At 38.5% G+C, this 21387-nt stretch overlaps 1 protein-coding gene, 1 long non-coding RNA gene and 1 pseudogene across 2 annotated transcripts in view; 2 read left to right on the top strand and 1 right to left on the bottom strand.

Moving 5' to 3' along the window:
• The window catches only part of LOC120220756, a 55625-nt gene extending 34838 nt beyond the window's left edge, over positions 1 to 20787 (top strand). The window contains exon 3 of the long non-coding RNA XR_005525653.1: positions 19540 to 20787. This is a non-coding gene — a long non-coding RNA (uncharacterized LOC120220756). The remainder of the gene's footprint in view (positions 1 to 19539) is intronic.
• Positions 15567 to 16819, top strand: LOC120220754 (BCL2/adenovirus E1B 19 kDa protein-interacting protein 3-like). The gene is given in 2 exon segments (XM_039217928.1): positions 15567 to 16147; positions 16395 to 16819. Coding segments are annotated over 2 exon segments (660 nt in total). The 5' UTR covers positions 15567 to 15604; the 3' UTR covers positions 16512 to 16819.
• LOC120220751 lies at positions 18169 to 19038 on the bottom strand (annotated as a pseudogene).
• Positions 20788 to 21387: the final 600 nt, after the last annotated feature.

Genomic DNA, 21387 nt, shown 5'->3' with positions numbered 1-21387 from the left:
AATGTTGGTGAGGATATGGAGAAAAAGGAACTCTCGTGCACTGTTGGTGGGAATATAAGTTTATATAGCCACTGTGGAAAACAGTGCGGAGGTTCCTCAAAAAATTAAAAATGGAAATACCATATAATCCAATGATTCTACTATTGGGTATTTACCCAGAGAACGTGAAAACACTAACTAGAAAAGATCTAGGTACCCTAATGTTTACTGCAGCATTATTTATAGTAGCTATGACATGGAAGCAACCTAAGTATGTATCAGTAGATTAATAGGTAAGGAAAATGCTATATATATGTATTATACACAGTGGAATATTACACACTCATAAAAAAGGATGAGATTATGTCATTCAAGACAACATGGATGGACCTAGAGGATATTATAGTTGCCACAGAGGTCCTTTTTATGAGTGTCTTGGAGGAATTTAATATTCTTAGAGTATTGTCTTAATATTCTCCTGACATTAGATCATATGACATTAAATATTTTTAAGTCATTGAAATGACACCACGGTATGAAGAAATATATTCTGGAAGGTCAAATCCATTTTCAAAATACCAGTGATGTATGAAAACAGTATCCTTTTTGTTATCTGTCATAGTAAGTGAATGGAATTCTGGCCAGTTCTACCAAATTTCAGGAATTTTCAGAGAATCAGAATACAATAAAATATAGTCAGCACTACAAACTACTCTGAGTATAATTTAATTATTTTGATTCATAAAGAACTTTTAAGGACTTGGGATGTTTCATGTAAATGAATTTTCCAAAAAATTGAAACAAATCTATGAATGCCAAAGGATTCCTTTTTTTCCAGAACGTTTTTAAAAATAAAAGTAGCAGATGTTTAAGGCAAAAATTCTAAAAATTCAGAACATGCAGGAAGATAAAGTGAAAAGTTGACCCTTTCTAGTCTCCAATTTCTATTATTAACAGTTCCTTAATATCCTTCCAGATATATAATTGTACACATATACAGCTTTGTATATAATTTATTATTTCATAAATACAGTCATACTATATATATTATACCTTGCTTTTCTACTTAATATATCTGGGTTATCTTCTGCTAATAGCACATAAAAATCTAATTTGATCTATAAATTTCTACATTGAATTTTTTATATGATTTATAATAGTTTAACAGTTCACTGTTGAAGAATATGAGAGTTGTTAAAATAATACTTAAGTGAACATTTTTTTTGTTTTTACTTTTTACTTTAAGTAGGCTCCACACTCAGCATAGGGCTTGAACTCTTGACCTTGAGGTTAGGAGTCACATGCCCTTCCACCTGAGCCAATCAAGCATCCCTTAAGTGAGCATCTTTATAAATACACCTTTACATACTTTTGTAGGTATATCTGTAGTTGTGGAATTACAAGGGGGAATAAAGCACATACATTTTACATCTTAATAGTTATGCCTAATTGCCCTGTGTGAAATAGTACATTCTCAGTAGTTATTTGAGAATAATTTCCTTATAATCCTCATGTGTAGTATCTGTTTCCTAGATTTGTATTTCTTTTTTTTTTCTTTTGAGAGAGAGAGTGAGTGGCCAAAGGGCAAAGAGAGAGGGAGAGAGAATCCCAAGCAAGCTCCACATTGTCACTGCAGAGCCTGATGTGGGGCTTGAACTCATGAACTGTGAAATCACGACCTGAACTCAAATCAGTTACTTAACGAACTGAGCAACCCAGGTGCCCCTAGGCTTGTATTTCTTTATTTTTTTTTTTAATATTTTTATTTATTTCTAGGAGAGAGAGAGAGAGAGAGAGATAGCGTGAGCAGGGGAGGGTCAGAGAGAGAGGGAGTCACAGACTGAAACAGCCTCCAGGCTCTGAGCTGGCAGTCAGCACAGAGCCCGACACGGGGCTCAAACCCACGAACCGCGAGATCATGACCTAAGTGAAAGTTAGACGCTTAACCGACTAAGCCACCCAGGTGCCCCGGCTTGTATTTCTTTAATCATAAATGAGGTGGTGCATCTTTTGTGTGGTTTTTGATCATTTTTGCTTTTTCCTCTTGTAAAATGCCTATTGAGAAATATGGTCTTCCATCCTGAACATAGAGTATTAGCAATGTAGTTTTAAATTGCTTTTACAATTAGACTTTTACAATTATACTTCAGTCAGCATGAATGTTTAACAGATTATCATTTAGAATCTTGAGATTATTCTCCCTTATTATTTTTTTTTTACTGAATATATTGTCAAACCAAATATCTAACACCAAATAGATGATGACATTTGGTCTTTACTATTTGATTTAATGAACAGTTGTACCTTATCCAGACTTCAGTCTAATTTGAGCCTCATGCAAGTTTGGAAAGTTCCTATAGTAGGAAGCTCCAGAATAAAAGGATGGTAGTGGTGGAGTTGTGACAGTTGTGACTTCAGTTACTCCCTCCTCTGTCAAAACAGTATGTATTTTCCACCCATTTTGGTGAGAAATAATTTTGGAAATAAGTTTGCACCCATGGGTATAATTCTGTATGTTTAGGGCACATGCTTTTTTTTTTTTTTTTTTTTTTTTTTGGTGATACATGTAGTTTCTACCACACTGGGACTGCTCAGGAATTGTTCAAGAAAACAGCAATAATGCTGGTATTTGGTTTGTCAGTTGTGGCTTAGGGCATCATTGGGACACAGAGCAGAATTCTTGCTGAGAAATATGATCCTAACTCGATGCTAATTTTATCTCTGTGATGCAGCTTATAAATATGAGGACAGCTGGTGTTGGATAAATCTGTCCTCACAAGCTGTATGAGATGGAAATAAAATTAAATATTTGGGGTTAAATCCAAATGCAAAAATGTGGAAATGACGTGAATATTTTGATATTTCACTTTCTGCATCTTGATAAAAAAATTTGGTTTATTATGAATTCCTAGCAACAGTCCTGTTTGAAACTTAAAATAAGCAGAACGTGTGCCTTAATTTAATGTCTACATTTCATGAAAAGAAGAGCTGAATTCTTGTTTTTTACCCTATTTCCACCTTGCTAATAAAAATGATAGACTCTACATACCTATTTTTGTTAGCAACCTCTCTTTGTCTTTTTCCCTTGCGTAAAAGATTGCTCCCAATGAAACAGGCCCACACTTCCACTGGGTTGGGATAATAATCCTCTGTGGCCTCTGAAAGTTTGCAAATGATGGGAACCCCAAACTCCTAGTAGATTCTCCTCCAGATGACTAAATATCTTGCTGATTGCTAAGGGATAAATAAGGGTGATGAGCTCAGAGAACAGTCAGGTTGCTGGCTATTCTTCAGCTGACTGGATTACTAAGGTAGAAAAGCACTAAAAATAATTCAGGGCACAAATTTTCCTGCCAGGGGTTGAGTATTGAGATAACTTGTCTTCTCGGCTGGTGTTGACATCATCTGTTCTCCTAATGCACTGTGCAAATAAGATCCAGAGTGAGAAACAGATTTGGCCATGGACTAGTGTTGGCACAAGTCTATAGCCTTGTCCTGATACATTTATTGTTGCTTTTTGTCAAGCTCAGTTAATTAGTTCTCTCAGCTCCTCTAGGAGATAGCTAAATACATCAAGGTGAGAACTTGAAACCAAACTTGGGGCCAATCTCAGGGGATGTCAGTTGATCTCTTGTAGTTTCAAATATATCTATGCTAGGTCTCTTACACATCAGTTGGGTTTCAGGGTTTCCCCCAGGAGGTCAGATTCTACCAGAATTGGAAAGGTAGGATGATCTCTTAGGAACTCAGTTCCAGGACCTGCAGATTTCACAAAAATACAAGTTACCTGACATGGAATAAAGATTCTTATTGCTGAATTTCTGTTTCTGTTGTTGCTTCACATGTCCTGAGCAGAGCTTTGCTAGTCAGAATTAATCTGTGAATCTCATTTGGACTTAAAAAGAGGGGAAATCTGTTTAAATCCCTACCTTCTTTATATCTATCCCTACCCTTTAAATGTTTTTAAAAATCTTTTATTTATTTTTGAGAGAAAGAGAGAGACAGAGTACTGTGGGGGAGGGACAGAGAGAGAGAGAGAGAGAGGGAGGCACAGAATCTGAAGCAGGCTGCAGGCTCTAAGCTATCAGCACAGAGCCTGACATGGGGCTTGAACTGACAAACCGTGAGATCATGACCTGAATTGAAGTCGGGCACTTAACCAACTGAGCCACACAGGGGCCCTGATATAGCTATCCTTACTCTTTTTTAGTTTTACAGAAAGTTGCCTTTAACTGGAGTAATACTATCTCCCACTGATACTCAGAAAAACACTTCCACACTTTTATCTTGTGACCTTCAGAACAAGTCTATAAGGAAGGCAGATGTTATTATCCCCTTGTTAACTGCTGGACTCAGTAAAGCTAACAGATTCAGACCTTGGCAGAAGTTGGTGTTAAGCCCTGGAAGCTCTGGGATTTCTTGATCCACTTAGCAAGGTCTAGTCTGACCCAGGGCCCTCTCTCCAAGTCTGGAGGTTTGTTCTATTTTTTTAAAAAAAATAATTTATTTAAATATATCCATAAAAGTGTATTCTAATTAAAGAAGAGTTGGAAAATATAGCAGAGAAGTCAGAGAAAAAAAATCAACTACATACCCAGTACTCAGAAACACATTCATTGTGTTTACTTAGGTTTTTGACTGTATCTATGGGATGGAAGGAGAGATCAAATAGATACTCAGTAGTGCTTATTCTGTTTCCACCTGTTTCTCTGCATGTAGCATAATGTAGGTAATAGACATTTTAGTCTAGCCTCCACTAGGGGTACCTCACAGGTAGGTAGGTAGGTATTGACTGTAGGCCTTCCAGGCTGAGCTGTAAATGCTGAACCAAAATCCTACTGCCATCCCTGATAGAGATCAGCTATTCACTGTTCTACTTTTGTTACTCTTCTCTTTTTTTCCCCACAAAGCTTATTTCCTTTCCTTCTGGCTATATCAGTATAGTTTTTCTGGATTGTTCCCTACAGTGGGGCAGATCTTTCTTCAAATTCTTCCTGGCTTCCCCTGTGCGGAGTTAGGGGCCCAGGTAGCGTTGAAGAGAATGAAAGGGCTGCTCTTTCTCTTTCTCTTCCATGCACCCAGCTTGGCACTCAGAAGGTACTTTTGACCAAAGAGGAATGCTGGGATGTGCATGCACGTTAGCAGCTCCAGATGTTTGGACCCAGGATATAGTAAATTCCATTGTAGCTTTCAATACCCTCCTGCATTTTGTTTACAGTTTTAATAACAGACATTAGGTAATTGTTTACTGATGAGTGTGTGAGTGAGTGAGCGAGCGAGCGAGTGAGTGATTGAGTGTATTTGGTCCTGAGAGTAGAGGTGGGAAGCCACTGTGCTCACTTCCTATAAATTAAAAGCACCAAGAATGTATTTTCTCTGTCCTGCACCCAAAGAATTTTAGTTTTCCTCATCTGTAGCATCACTAAATGAGAAAACCCAACCAACCAGCGGCCTTGGTGTCAAAGGTACTCACAGCTTCCACGTTGTCTGTCTGCTTTCCAGGTCCTGGTGTCCCCACAGAAAATGCCCCTTGAGCCTGGGTTTGTTTGCGGTAGATCCCTTATTTCTGGCAAGGAGGGGCGTAAACTGGAACGACAGCTGTCTGCAAAGAAGCTAGGGGATCAGCTGGAAGGGATGGGGAAGGGTCTCCATATTCTGTTCTGTTTGGTGCAGCCCTGGCTTTCAACTTAACCACACTTGGGGAGTTATGTGTGCTTGAGCATGTCCTCCCAACAGAGGGAGAAAAAAAATCTGTGACCCTAAGTTAATTGCTAATAATTATACATTGAATCTAAATGAAAATGAGAAAAAGGCAGGGCAGAAGCCAAAGTCTTATGGTAAGTAAAGCATTTTTAGCTGGAATGTAAAGAATTTTGGTATCGGCATTTCAGGGAAATTCAAGCTGCCCTTTCTCTCAAACCAGCAGACAGGACGTAGCTCACAGTTGCTTGGGTCCAGATTACAATTTTACTGATTTCAGAAAATCTAATATTAATCTTGGCATTGACTTTGGTGGAAGATCTGTGCAGGATTGTAAATCCTTATGGAAAATTATTTTTATGGAAAAAAACCATTTTTTTTCTTGGAAGCTGAAGAGTTCTGTTTTTAAAAAAATTAAAAAAATGTTTACTTATTTTTGAGACAGAGAAACAGAGCATGAGCGGGGGAGGGCCAGAGAGAGAGGGAGACACAGAATCTGAAGCAGGTTCCAGGCTCTGAGTTATCAACACAGAGCCCATTGTGGGGCTTGAACACACAAACCATGAGATCATAACCTGAACCAAAGTTGGATGCTTAACTGACTGAGCCACCTAGATGCCCCTGAAGACTTCTCTTTTATACTCTCTTGGTGGATGTGCTTTTGTTTGTGTATTACATTGATCAATATACTTAAACACAGTAAAAATAACTGAGGCCTACTAAATAGAAAAATTTGATGTTATCATGAGTAAGAAGAATACTTTTTTATTTTATTTTATTTTTTTATTAAATTTTTTTTTAAATTTATTTTTGAGACAGAGAGACAGAGCATGAGTCAGGGAGGGGCAGGGAGAGAGGGAGACACAGAATCTGAAACAGGCTCCAGGCTCTTAGGTGTCCACACAGAACCTGATGCAGGGCTCGAACCCACAAACTGCGAGATCATGACTTGAGCAGAAGTTGGACACTTAACCGACTGAGCCACCCAGGCACCCCAAAAGAATACTTCTTGACAAGTATAGACTTTACTGTCTGTAATAAATTATATAATTAAACAGCAAACTTTGAGGACCTACTCTGTGTTCAGTACTGGGGAGCTAGAGAATGCTATAAAAGAACTAACACAACTAACTAACATAAATGTCATACTGCTATAAAACTAACATGACTAACATAAATGTCATACTGCATTTACAGTAAACTAAGTATATCCTAGGTGCAATGCCTTGTAATCCTCAGTTACACTGAGTAAGTAATCCTTAAGTAAGTAATACAGGGTTGCTGCAATATAGTAAACTAATTGCAATTGGTCACAGCCTCTCTTCCCCACCAATTATACAAGAATTGCAAAACCCATTCAACTCAAACAGTAGTTTTTGAACGTCTCATGGAGCTTCACTATTTTGTTTCATAGCTGCAGACTACTCTCTCTGGCTTCAGTTAGTTGTTTAAAAATTAAATGAAGCTTGTTGGTCATAACAGAACGTGAGGGGAAATCATAGTTCCAGTAATAGTGCAAAAAGGCAAATTTGTGGAGTGGCTCATTAGAATTATGATCTCCTTCATCAAGGAATGGCATGTCCCAGAAGAGAAGTAATTTATATGATGTGATCATTAGTGCTGATGGCTTGAAGGGCTCTGTTACCTGTAGGAATCTTTGACTCAGCATCTGGCCTTGGATGCTGGTTGTTATCAAGCTGTCAAAGATGAAGACAGGCTTGGGGCATCTGGGTGGCTCAATTGGTTGAGCATCTGACTTCATGTCAGGTCATAATCTCACGGCTCGTGAGTTCAAGCCTCACCTTGGGCTTGCAGAGCCCAGTTTGGATCCTTTGTCCCCCCTCACTCTGCCCCGTCTCCTACTCATTCTCTCTCTCTCAAAAAGAAATAAGCCTCAAAAAAAAAAAAAAAAAAAAAAGTCCAGACAGGCTTTAAGTCATCCAAGCCAATTGCTCCTTAAAAAAAGTTGTTTCTTTCTTTCTATTTTTTTTTTTTTTAAACAGACAAGGACCTGAAGTCCAAGAAACAGAAGTCATTTGATAAGGTAGTGAATTACCCTGAATGCCAGAAGAATGCTTGGGAAAATTTTGAAATCTGGGGAAAAAACCATTGAGTATCTTTTAGAATGCTAGACACTGACTAATGCATCCTTCTGAGTCATCTAGTTTATCTTTCGTTATCTTTGAGCTATTAAAAACTCTCTAAAGTTGCAGAAAACTGAGAGAATGCAGACTGTTGTCTGTAGAAAAAGCAATCAAATTTTGTCTTGTGGAGATGCAGTCAATCACCCCCCCTCGCTTTCCTTAGAAGCTAGTTTTGTACTTCTTAACAAATTCATTTCAGTGTTTCTGCCTACCTCTTAAACCAGTTTTTAATGTCTTACTGGTTGTCTTTAATGGGTTAAATAAAACCGTTGTCATTTGTTCATTTTCTATTTGTATGACAGTCATACATTTACCTTAAAAAATTATTCTTGGGACACCTGGGTGGTTCAGTCACTTAAGTGTCCGACTTCAGCTCAGGTCATGATCTCACAGTTTGTGGGTTCAGCTCTGAGCTGTCAGCACAAAGCCTGAAGCCTGCTTCTGATTCTGTCTCTGGCTCTCTTTGCCCTTCCCCCACTTGTGCTCTGTCTCCATGTCTCTAAAATAAATAAACCTTAAGAAAAAATTTTTAAAAATTATCCTCTAACAGAAAGAAACCAGGATTTCAGAAAGAACATTCTGTTTCTTCCTTCATTGTGAGTAGATAGAGGCCTTGTTTGCATGGGTTTCTGAGACAGCTACAGTAATTTTTTTCTTACACTTTTATGTATGTTTATAAGACATGTGGAAATTCCTTTTTTTTAAAATTACTGAGATCAGTTCCATGTAATCTAAAATTCATCTTTTATATTTTTAGAACATTGGTATAAAACTATTTTAAAGGGAACAAATCAGTGACAGTACCTTCACAACTACATCTCTGTCTAGTTCCAAGACATTTCTGTCACTCCAAAGTAAAACACTTTTATCTCTTAAGCAGTTTTTCCCTATTCCTTTCTCCCCGTAGCCCTTGGCATCCTCTACTGTATTCTGTGTCTGTGCATTTATCTGTTCTAGATATTTCCTATAAATGTACTCTTATGACGTTTTGTATCTGGCTTCTTAGTGTAATACACTGGATATCTATCCATGTTGTAGCATATGTCAATAATCCACTTCTTTATATGGCTAGATAATGTTACATTGTATGTATGTACTACAGTTTGTTTATCCATATCCATAGATATCGAGGGTGTTTCTACCTTTTGGCTGTTGTGAATAGTGTTGCTGTGAACATACGTGTACATCTTATTTGTGGAAGTATCTGTTATAAGTTTTTTTTGGTATATATCTAGAAGTGGAATTATGGCATCATATGGTTGGTAATTTTTAACTTTTGTGGTATCATATGGTAAATATGTTTAAGTTTTGAAGAACTACCAAATTGTTTTCCACAGAAACTATTTTACTTGCCCACCAGCAAGTGGGCACTTTGTCCCCATCCTCTCCAACAAAGCCACCCTAGTAGGTGTGAAGTGATCTCTTATTTTGGTTTTGATTTGCATTTCTCTAATGACTAAGGATGTTGAATATGCTTGTCAGTCATGCAGAGGTTTTTAAACAGTGCATCATTTTTTGTTTTTTATGAAAATGTTTTTATTTTTTTTTGAGAGAGAGGGAGGAGAGGAGCACAGGGAGAGGAAGGCAGAGGATATAAAGCAGGCTTTGCACTGACAGCAGAGAGACCAATGCAGGGCTCAAACTCCTGAACCATGAGATCATGACCTTAGCCAAAGTCAGATGCTTAACTGACTGAACCACCCAGTTGCCCCAGTCCATCATTCTTTGAATATTCTCAGAAATCTGGCTATTGAAAAGAAATTTTTGATAACTCCCATTGTAGTACAAATAATTATCCCCTAGTTTATGTTTCTTAATTTAAGATTTTGTATATTAAGTTTTATCAAATAATTCTATAAAAAACTTTGTTTTTTGAACATAAATTGGAGAGGATGTTCTTCACCCCTTATGTGATGCTCTTTATGAGGTTTTTTCAAAGATCATGCCTGAACCTTCCACAGCATCAATTTAATGCTCTTAAGGAACTCAGAAAAATATTGCCAGGGTGATAGTGTCTGTCCTTGTGAACCACTACTGTGTGAGCAGTTTTATACTCTAAAATCTTGCTTGGAGCTTTGAGTTTGTAAGATTTATTTGCTGATAGGCTTTTTAAATGTGGCTATACAATATATTTTTAATAATAATGATTACAACAAGTAACATTTACTGAACATATCTTAGGGGCCATACTCTGACCTAGGCATTTTATTTGGATATATCCTTTAATCTGACAAGAATTTTACCTTTGCAAGCTATGATCTTTTATTTCTTGTCCATTGTGGTATCCCCAGCGTCTATCATGGTACTTGCATAAGAGCAAGTGTTCAACAAATGTTACTGAATGAATAAATAACACTTTGGGGTAGTTTCTATGATTATCTTCATTTTACAAATGAGGAAGCTGAGGCTAAGAAATGTAAAGCAGTTTTCCCAAGATCATACAGATGGGCAGTGGCAAGAGCCCATATCAGAGCTCGAGCAGCCTACTTGAGTCTAGACCAAACTGCCTTTCAGACCATAGTATTCAGAACAGCACTTTCACCCTTTCCTTCTACATTGCACAGAGTGGTCAGGTATTTTTGCAAACAAAGAAGAAGCAATTAATTTCATTTCAAGAAAATATTTGTTAATGGCCTTCTGTGTGCCTAGACATAGTTGAATGTAGTATTGAGGACTAGGCTTTAAGAAAAGGAGATTCTTTTTGTTTTGAATTATTATATATTTTATTTTATTTATTTTTCTTAAATAGTTTATTGTCAAGTTGGTTTCCATATAACACCAGGTGCTCATCCCAACAAGTGCCCTCCTCCATGCCCATCACCCCCCTTCCCCTCTCCCCAATCCATATCAGCCCTCAGTTTGTTCTCAGCATTCAAGAGTCTCTCATGGTTTGCCTCCCTCCCTCTCCCCAACTATTTTTCCCCTTCTCCTCCCCCATGGTCCTCCATTAAGTTCCTCCTAATCCTCCTATACATGGAAACATATGGTATCTGTCCTTCTCTGCCTGGCTTATTTCGTTCAGCATAACACCCTCAAGGTCCATCCATGTTGCTACACACGGCCAGATTTCATTCTTTCTCATTGCCATGTAGTATTCCATTGTATAGATGAACCACATCTTCTTGGTCCATTTATTAGTTGATGGACACTTAGGTTCTTTCTGTGTTTTGGCTATTGTTGAGAGTGCTGCTGTGAACATTGGGGTACATGTGCCCCTATGCATCAGCACTCCTCTATCCCTTGGGTAAATTCCTAGCAGTGCTATTTCTGGGTCATTGGGGAGTTCTATTGTTAATTTTTTGAGGAACCTCCATACTCTTTTCCAGAGGGGCTATACCAGTTTACATTCCCACCAACAGTATAGGAGGATGCCCATTTCTCCACATCCTCGCCAGCATCTAGAGTCTTCTGATTTGTTCATTTTAGCCACTCTGACTGGCGTGAGGTAGTATCTCAGTGTGGTTTTGATTTGTATTTCCCTGATGAGGAGGGATGCTGAGCATCGTTTCATGTGTCTGTTGGCTATCTGGATGTCCTTGTTGGAGAAGTGTCTGTTCATGTCATCTGCCCATTTCTTCACTGGATTATTAGTTTTTCAGGTGTGGAGTTTGGTGAGTTCTTTATATATTTTGGAAACTAGTCTTTTATCTGATATGTCATTTGCAACTATCTAAGAAAAGGAGATTGTGTTATGGGGTGTGACATTAGCTGGGTGACCTTGAATAAATAATATACTTTGTCTAGACTTTGAGCTCCTTATGTGTAAAATGGAAAGGTTGGACTAGATGATCTAAGAAATAAAATATAACTTTAAGAAATAGCATAGATAAGGCCACATTGAACTTGTTTGCTGGGGATGGATAGTGGATGGTGGGAGATGTCATTGGTTTATATATTTTAATCTTTAATCTAGAAGGAATGAAGAAGAAGAAAGGGCCAGAAAGTGGTAAATATATGATGGCAGTGCTAGAGTGTATCATCTAGGAGAGAAAATAAAACAATTATCCAATTAACAAGGAAGTGTCAGGCTCACCTTTAATTTTAAGAAATGAAATTTACTTCTATCCTGGTCCTTATCTTTGGTAAGTATAGTAGCCTGAAGTTATTTAATATTTTATACTTTCTCAACACTTTGTGCCCTGTAAATCTGGTGAGAAGTAGCTTGGGGATATTTGGAAAAATCAAGGGCTTGGCTAAGATTATACAGTTGTCTAGTGATTCTTAATTATTACTTATAAAAAGTTTTTAAATTATTTATTTATTTATTTTGAGAGAGAAAGAGAATGGGAACATGTGCAAGCTGGGGATTGGCAGAGAGAGGGAGAGAGAGGATTATAAGCAGGCTCTGTGGTGTCAACATAGAAGTCAAAGCGAGGCTCATACTCACAAACCATGAGATCATAACCTGAGGTGATCTCAAGAGTTGGTTGTCTAACTGACTGGGCTACCCACGTGCCTCATTATTTTTTAATATCCTAGTCTGTCTTACCTTGAAATTTGAAGGAAATGTTAAATTATTATTTTTTTAATATTGTAAGATTTTATCTTTAATTTGCTTTATTAAAAAGTCTATATGTCTCATTACAGTTTTTCCTTAGGTTTCTAGGAGTGGAGGATATTGTCAAATAAAACGGTTAATAGTAGGGTAGCAGAACTTCAAAAACAATGTGTTAAATTTTTGAGGAAAAATTCTTACAGTTAAACCACAGTTTTAAAGGCTCGCTTATTTTATTTTTTAAATTTGGTTGACTAATGATACTTTTCATTCTGCAAATTTAGCCAGTAAGTGCACTAAACACTCATTAAATGCCTGATGTGTTCAAAGCACTGGCCTGGATGCCACAGATTTTTAAAGATGACCCTTGACCTCAGTCTTGTAAAAGTTATGAAACATCTACAACCAACAGCATCATGTGATAGAATATTATGAGTAAGAGCTAAATCTAAAGTGTTAATGGAAATTAAGAAGATGCCCCTTTAAGGGGCGCCTGTGTGGCTCAGTCAGTTGAGCATTTGACTCTTGATTTTGACTCAGAATATGATCTCATGGTTCATGAGATCCAACCCCGCATTACGCTCTGTGCTGATAGCGCTAAGCCTACTTGGGATTCTCTCTCCCTCTCTCTCTGCCCCTCCCCCACTCATGAGCATGTTCTCTCTCTCTCTCTCTCTCTCTCTCTCTCTCTCTCAAAAATAAAACATGAAAAAAGAAAAAGCTTCAGGGAAGAGAGGATACTGAAACCCAAGTGTTGAAGGATGTATATATTAAGTGTGAAGGTGAGATAGTTGGGAGAGGGTTATTAATAGGTAGAGGGAATAGTTTGAACACAGGGAAGAATATTTAGGATGTATTTTAAGTCATTAATGGGAATAGAAATGAATTGGAAGTTGTAAACAAGTTGTAAACTCCCTGATAAAAACTTAGAAAGATTCATCCAACATTGGCTTTCTGCATGTCTATCAATGTTTCTTTCTCATTTCTGCACTACTTTGAATAAAACAAAATGATAGACAATTTCTTCATGCAGCAAGTATTAAGTACCCACTCTATCCCAGATGCTTTGCTAGGAGCATAAGCTCTAAAGATAAACTAGACACAGCCTTTGTCCTCAAGTAGGCCACAGACTGGGAGGGAAGACCAACGATTAGTTAGACAAGGGATACATATAAAGTGCCCATTTTATTTGAAATGGGGCCACCTTGAAAAAGAATGATCTTGGCTGAGCTGGGCTGATGGCTTGAGCTCTGTTTTTAGCCCTTGGGAGCAACCTCAGGATGTGTGGCATACCAGAAGAGCAGCTGCATACTATATTCTGACAATGATGAAAGTGGCACCTCCGTTTTTCCAGAGCCACAGCAATGACTGTCCCTGGGAAGGAGAGCCAAGCTCTTTCTCTCCTGGCTTGTGCTGTTGGGCATATTGTTCCACAGAATTTTAGAGGGGAAGTTTCAGGAAGGATATGAAGAGGGAAGGGGTAAGGAAATAAGCTGTAGAGTACTTTGATTTAAAAATATGTGTAGAATTCAACTATTAGTGTGTATTAGATGTATCAAGATATAATAATAATAATGATAGATGATAATTACTTTGAGCTAGGCACTATGATAAGAGTTTTAACATATATTACCTAATTTAACCCACATAGTAGTCCTAAAAATTTCCTATTACATTCATCACTTTTTACAGATAAGGAAACTGAGGCTTAAAAGATTAAGTAACTTTCTCGCATCACATAGCTCATAAGTGGATATAACGGAAAGTATATTGGGATGAATTTTATATTTCATATTTTATAGAGAGAGCTGAAGCCTAGATAGGAGTGACTAGTTGATAGGTACAGAGCAGAATGATGTCAGAGCCAAATTTAGAATCCATATCTCAATTTTACAACTCTTGAATAATTTTTAAATTATTTTATAACATAAAACTTCAAACCTATGTATCACTTAGCTTCTATGATTATCTATTTGTGGCCAGTCTTATTTTATCTACACCCACTTGTTCCCTATTATATTAATGTGAAGCAAATATTAAACATATTATTTCACCTATAAATATGCCAGAATGTTCCTTTAAAAGATGATTTTAAAAAGCAATCCTAATACCATTACTGCACCTAAAATTAATAGTGACTTTTAATACCATCAACTAGCTTGTCTAGTTTGAATGTAAATTTTCAATTGTTTCCTAAGTCTCCTTATTTTTTCTCACTTGTTTATTTGCTTGAATAAGGATCCAAGTAAGGTCCACACATCTAATACATTGATATACATCTATATATCCATCTCTGTCTCTGTCTCTCTGTCTCTAATCACACACACACACACACACACACACACACACACACGCACGCACACACATACATATACGTCCATTTTTTGGAGAGACAGAGGGTGCAAGTGAGCGAGAGGCAGAGAGAGAATCCCAGGAGGGGCAGAGGGAAAGAAAAAGAGAGAGAAGCAGGTCTCACCCAAAGTGGGGCTCGTGTTTTACCTGAAGTGGGGCTCATGCTCACCTTAAGCAGAGCATGAGCTTACTGGATATGGGACTTGAACTCATGAACTATGAGATCATGACCTGAGCTGACGTCAAATGCTTAACAACTGAGCCACCCAGGTGCCCAATACATTGCTATATCTTAAGTCTCTTTTCATCTATAGCTTGCTTTCCACCTTTTAATTTTTCTTGTAATTTAAACTGTTGAAAAACTCTGTCCTACAGAGTTTTCTGCAATTTTGATTTTATTGATTGTATCTCTGTGGTGTAGTTTAAGATATTCCTCTGTCTTCTGTATTTCCTATCTAGAGTCTTGATCAGATTCAAATTTGATGTATACTTTTTTTGCAAGACTACATCATAGATGATGATGTGTCATCAGGAGACTCATACTTTCTTATTATCTCTTTCATTGTCATGTTAGCAATCATTGATGCTTAATGAACTAATTTATTTAGGATTGCAAGGCCTTCCATTTCCAATTTTGGTAGAGTATCAGGACCTTAAACAACTAAAAAAGAACCCAGAAAGATATATAGAATAGTATTTTAGGCATTGGACAACAGGTATCACATGACTGGATCTCTAAAAGGAAGGGAAATGACATAATTTCTGGATTCTTATGAAAAATTACAGGACATGCAAAGAAACAGGATCATACATTCATAACATGAATAAAATTGAATTAATAGAAACAGAGTATAGAAATGAGACCACATAGGTGTTGCTGCCCGAGAACCAGAGACGGTCCTGCTGTGGCCGCAGGTCTTCCAGCCGCCCGACAATGTCGTCTCATTTAGTAGAGCAGCCGCTGCCCCCTCACAACAACGACAACAACTGAGAGGAGGGTGAACAGCCTTTGGCCCTGACAGCCGGCCTCAACAGTTCCTGGGTGGAGTTCCCCAAGAACAGCAGCAATGGCAATGATAATGGCAATGGGAAAAATGGGGGGCTAGAACATGTACCTTCCTCATCCTCTATCCACAATGGAGACATGGAAAAGATTCTTCTGGACACACAACATGAATCAGGGCAGAGTAGTTCAAGAGCCAGCTCTTACTGTGACAGCCCTTCCCCACAAGAAGACGGGCAGATTATGTTCGATGTGGAGATGCACACAAGCAGGGACCACAGCTCTCAGTCAGAAGAAGAGGTTGCAGAAGGAGAGAAAGAAGTTGATGTTTTGAAGAAAAGTGTAGACTGGGTGTCCGACTGGTCCAGTAGACCCGAAAACATTCCACCTAAGGAGTTTTACTTCAGACACCCCAAATGCTCCATTTCTTTAAGCATGAGGAAAAGTGGGGCCATGAAGATAGGAGGTATTTTCTCCACAGAATTTCTTTTCTATTTATTTATTTATTTATTTATTTATTTATTTATTTCTAGGAGAGAGAGAGAGACAGCGTGAGCAGGGGAGGGTCAGAGAGAGGAGATACAGACTCTGAAATAGGCTCCAGGCTCTGAGCTGGCAGTCAGCACAGAGCCGGACGCGGGGCTCGAACCCACAAACCGCGAGATCACGACCTAAGCGAAAGTCGGACGCTCAACCGACTAAGCCACCCAGGCGCCCCATGTCCGCAGAATTTCTTAAAGTGTTCATTCCATCTCTCTTCCTCTCTCATGTTTTGGCTTTGGGGCTAGGCATCTGTATTGGAAGGCGACTGAGCACACCTTCCGCCAGCACATACTGAAAGAAAGAAAAGCCACTGGACAAGCGTGTGACCTGTGAAGTGGTGTATTGTCACAATAGTTTATTTGAACTTGAGACCATTGTAAGCATGACCCAACCTACCACCCTATTTTTACATATCCAAGTTCCAGTAACTCTCAAATCCAGTATTTTATTCAAACTCTATTGAGGCATTTTACTAACCTCATTCCCTTTTTGGCCTGTAAGACACTTTAGAATTTTCTAACAGAGTTTACTGTTATTTAGAAATTTGCAAGGGCTTTTTTGCCACAAATGCCACCAGCAGATTATAATTTTGTCAACAATGCTGTTGTCTCCTTTTAGTGCCATCAGACATAGACCTGCATCGTTTGTGGTATAAATTTTACTCTTGCAAGATAAATATAACTACTGTCTTTCTCTTCAAATGAGATCAGGTTAGCAAATGATATGATAGCTTTATTGTTTTGTTTTGTTTTCAAGACAAAGGCAAGCTTCCCTAAGCTTGAATTTAGTTATTAAAAAAGAAAAACAGACAAACAAAAAAATCCAAGACACAAGGAAAAGAATATCCTGGGCAATAAAAAATTATTTTAAACAAACAAAAAAAGAAATGAGAGCACATAATAGACAAAGATATTAAAACAGCTATTATAAATATGCTATACTTATTAAAGAGAGAAGAAAATATGAGTATAACAAGCAGAGAAAGTGGAAGATACAAAAAAAAGATTCAAATCTGGAAATTAAAAATATTTGTGATGGTAAGTACGTTGGATGGAGTTAATAGCAGATTAGACACAGTAGAAGAAAAGATTAGACACTTGAAGTCATAACAGTAGAAACTATCCAAAACAAAGTACATAGAAAAAAGACTGAAGCAAAGCAAAGCAAAACAATGACTAGACATCAGTATGCTGTGGGATAATATCATGTAATTGGAACTGGAGAAGAGCAGTGACACCAGAAAGATATTTGAAGAAATAATGGCACATTAAAAAGGATCTGGAGACCTCTTTCTCTGTTGTGATGACAGATAAGGTTGCTTCTCAGCAGGTAAAGAATGGTTTCCTCATGAGCAGGCAGAAAGCTCTTATCTACAGACTGACCCTTTTAGAGTTCTTCCATTTTCTCTCCTTGTTATAATCCTGTTTTCTTCTACTTCTTTAACAAGTAAAGCATATTTATAATAGCTCTTTTAATATCTTTGTCTATTATGTGCTCTCATTTCTATATTCTGTTTCTATTGAATTTTATCCATGTTATGAATGTATGATCCTGTTTGTTTGCATGCCCTGTAATTTTTAATCCAGAAATCATGTCTTTTCCCTTCTTTTAGATGACCTTGTACATGATAGGTTGCACTACCTTCATCATAGGACCTTAGTGGAAAACTTGTGATGTTTGTCTTTTATCTTCCTCTTTTTTCCATCCTTGAATCTCTCTTATCCACTTTTTGGTGGTGGTGGGGTGCTAGGTACTGTATACTTTATTGATGGTATTTGACAAGGTAGGCCTCTCTAGGTCCCTCCTCTTCTTCAGGGGGTCTGGGATGGAAACTCTGTAGAGGTTGGGAGAATCTCACTGTGTTGGGGGATGATTTGGGACAAGGACTCCCCAGCAGCTTAGGGCCCCTCTCTTCCTCTTGCTCCCCTGGGGGCTCGTGGGCCAGGAGACCCTTATTCCTTGAAAGCCATGTGAACCATTAGGTTTACCACTTGATTGCTGTAGCCATATTTGTTGCCATACCAGGAAATGAGCCTGACAAAGTGGTCAGTGAGAGCAATGCCAGCCCCAACGTCACAGTGGAAGAGTAGGTGTCATTGTTAAAATTGCAGAAGACAACCTGGTCCTCAGTGTAGCCCAGAATGCCCTTGAGGGGATCCTCTGATGCTTGCTTCATCACTTTCTTTTTGGCAGCCTAGCCCAGGTGGCAAGTCAGATCCAAGACTGACATGGTGAGAATGGGGACACAGAAGACTATACTAATGAGCTTCCTGTTCAGGTCAGGGATGACCTTGCCAACAGCCTTGACAACACCAGTAGAAGCAGAAATGATTTTCTGGGCAGCCCCTCGGACATCACACCACAGCCTCCCAGAGCTGTCATCCATGGTCTTCTGAATAGCATTGATAGCATGAAATATGGTCTTGAGTCCTTCCATGATGCCAGACTTGTCATGGATGATCTTGGCCAGAGGGGCCAAGCAGTTGGTGGTGCAGGAGGCATTGCTGACAATCTTGAGGGAGTTGTCATTCTTCTCCTGGTTCATGCCCATCACAAACTTGGAGGCATCAGCAGAAGGGGCAGAGATGATGAGCTTCTTGGCCCCACCCTTTAGCCTTTTTCATGGTGGTGAAGACCCCGTGGACTCCACAACATACTCAGCACCAGCATCACCCCATTTGATGTTGAGGGAATCTCACTTCTGGAAGATGAAGATGGGCTTTCCATTGATGACAAGTTTCTTGTTCTCAGCCTTGACTTGCATTGAATTTGCTGTAGATGGATTTATACTGGAACATGTAAATCATGTAGTTGAGGTCAGTGAAGGGACCACTGGTGGTGACAGTATCCACTTTGCCTTAGTTAAAAGGCCCTGGTGACCAAGTGCCAGTACAGTCAAGTCTGTTTACTCTGACCTCCACCATTGTGTCTCAGGGATGCAAATGGCACGCTGCCAAAAGATGCAGCTGTCTAATAGGGAAGACAAGAGAGTCTACTTTACTCTTAAAATGATTCCCTTCTCCACTGAATACCCCCAAATTGTCCCTAGGTACCCAAGGAAGGCCTGCACCCATTTTCTGAGCCACCACCTGGGATTCATGATCTTTCCAATACTTTCATTTATCCATGCATCCACCTCCAGCTTCCCTTAATGAAATTTTGACCCACTTTGGTCCTGTCATTTCATATTAAAGGTTAATCCTTGGCAATCACTTCTAGTGGGTTTCAATGATTTCATTTACAACATTAATAAGTTAGTATTTACATTCAAAAGGCCATCCAAAGATAGGCTTTAATTCCTCTTTGTTTGTTTGTTTTTTAAGGTTCAGCTCAGATACAATTTTTATTCAAGAGGATTTCTCTGGTGGTACCATGAGTCATATACTGTGCTGGCTGCAAGGCAGAATGAGGAAGACCTAGCTAGCTTCTTCCCTCTGGAACCTCACAGACCTAGAAGACAACACTTACAACAAATACAAATTGGTATCCCATGAATACATTAAGGTGATGTGAACCAAGGTTTTGAGCACTCACTGGGAAACAGGTGTCATAACGTGGGGCACTCAAGAAAAAAGACTTTTGTGATGGCTCTAAAGGAAAAATAGGGATAAAACCATTTGAGAAGGTGAAGGGAATCTCTGACAACGGAAACATCAAAGGCAAAGAGATAATGAACAATATCATTTGCTATTTACTAAGTCTTTACTAAGTGTTCAGCACAAAGCCAGGTGCTTTGCATACATTTATATCATTGGGCTCTCACAAAAAACCTTTGAAAATGAGTCTTACTATGCTCTCCAATTTACAGATTAGGAAACTGAGGCTTCAAGAAATGCCATAACTTGCCCAAGTTTTCTTAATGTGTCAGACCTGGGATTATAATCAAAATCTGTCTGATTCTAAAGCCTAACTGTTAATCCTTAAAGTACTGAAGGAAACTTGTGTTAAGAATATAGTAGGGTGAGAGCAAAGTGTAGCAGAAGAGAAGGCAGGGAGAGTTTGTAAAGGCCAGACTGTGAAGGGTTTTATGTGTCAAATATCCATGAATTTGTTCTTTATCTACTTTTTATCCCTAGTCTTCTAACTCCAAGCGAGAAAACCTCTAATTTTTCTCTCTTAACTCTCAATGCTTAATACTTATATTTCACTTAGTTATAATTATGTTCTTTACTTGTTTCCTTCTCTGCACCACTAGGCAACAAAGTGCTTATCAAAGGTCTTCTCACAGTACCCTTCTCATTTAGTGAAATGTGCACTACTCATTTAGTGAATGAATGAATGAATGAATGAATGAGTGAAACTAAAGGGATACCTGTGGGTAGTGGAAAGCATAGACACTGGATTTTGCGGTTCTGTGTCAAAGAAGTTATGGTTGCCTTGGAGAAATTGGAAACTGTCAGATTAATTTTAGGTCATACCTATATGCCAGTTGAAAATCATATAACCCCAGCATTGCCCCTCAGGTTTCAGTGAGTGTGACATCATTATGGGCCAACTGGGCTTCCTTCTAAAACTTGTAAGAAAATTTGGGCCGATCCTAAAATTTGTATGGAACCACAAAAGACCCCGAATAGCCAAAGTAAACTGAAAAATAAAACCAAAATGGGAGGTATCACCATCCCAGACTATAGCCTCTACTACAAAGCTGTCATCATCAAGACAGTATGGTATTGGCACAAAAACAGACACATAGACCAATGGAATAGAATAGAGAACTCCTATTTGGACCCACAAATGTATGGCCAACTAATCTTTGACAAAGCGGGAAAGAGCGTTCAATGGAAAAAAGACAGCCTCTTTAACAGATGGTGCTGGGAGAACTGGACAGCAACATGCAGAAGAATGAAACTAGATCATTTTCTCACACCATACACAAAAATAAACTCAAAATGGATAAAGGACCTGAATGTGAGACAGGAAACCATCAAAATCCTAGAAGAGAAAGCAGGAAAAAAACTCCTTGACCTCAATCGCAGCAAATTCTTACTTGACACATCCCCAAAGGCAAGGGGATCAAGAGCAAAAATGAACTACTGGGACCTCATCAAGATAAAAAGCTTCTGCACGGCAAGGGAAACAATCCATAAAACTAATAGGCAACCAACGGAATTGGAAAAGATAGTTGCAAATGACATATCAGATAAACGGCTAGTATCCAAAATCTATAAGGA

This window comes from Hyaena hyaena, unplaced genomic scaffold (genome assembly GCF_003009895.1).
Source record: "Hyaena hyaena isolate Hyena2069 unplaced genomic scaffold, ASM300989v1 scaffold_723, whole genome shotgun sequence".
NCBI classification, from domain to species: Eukaryota; Metazoa; Chordata; class Mammalia; order Carnivora; family Hyaenidae; genus Hyaena; species Hyaena hyaena.
Note: the sequence above shows the minus strand (reverse complement) of the source record. Positions and strands in the feature narration are given on the sequence as shown.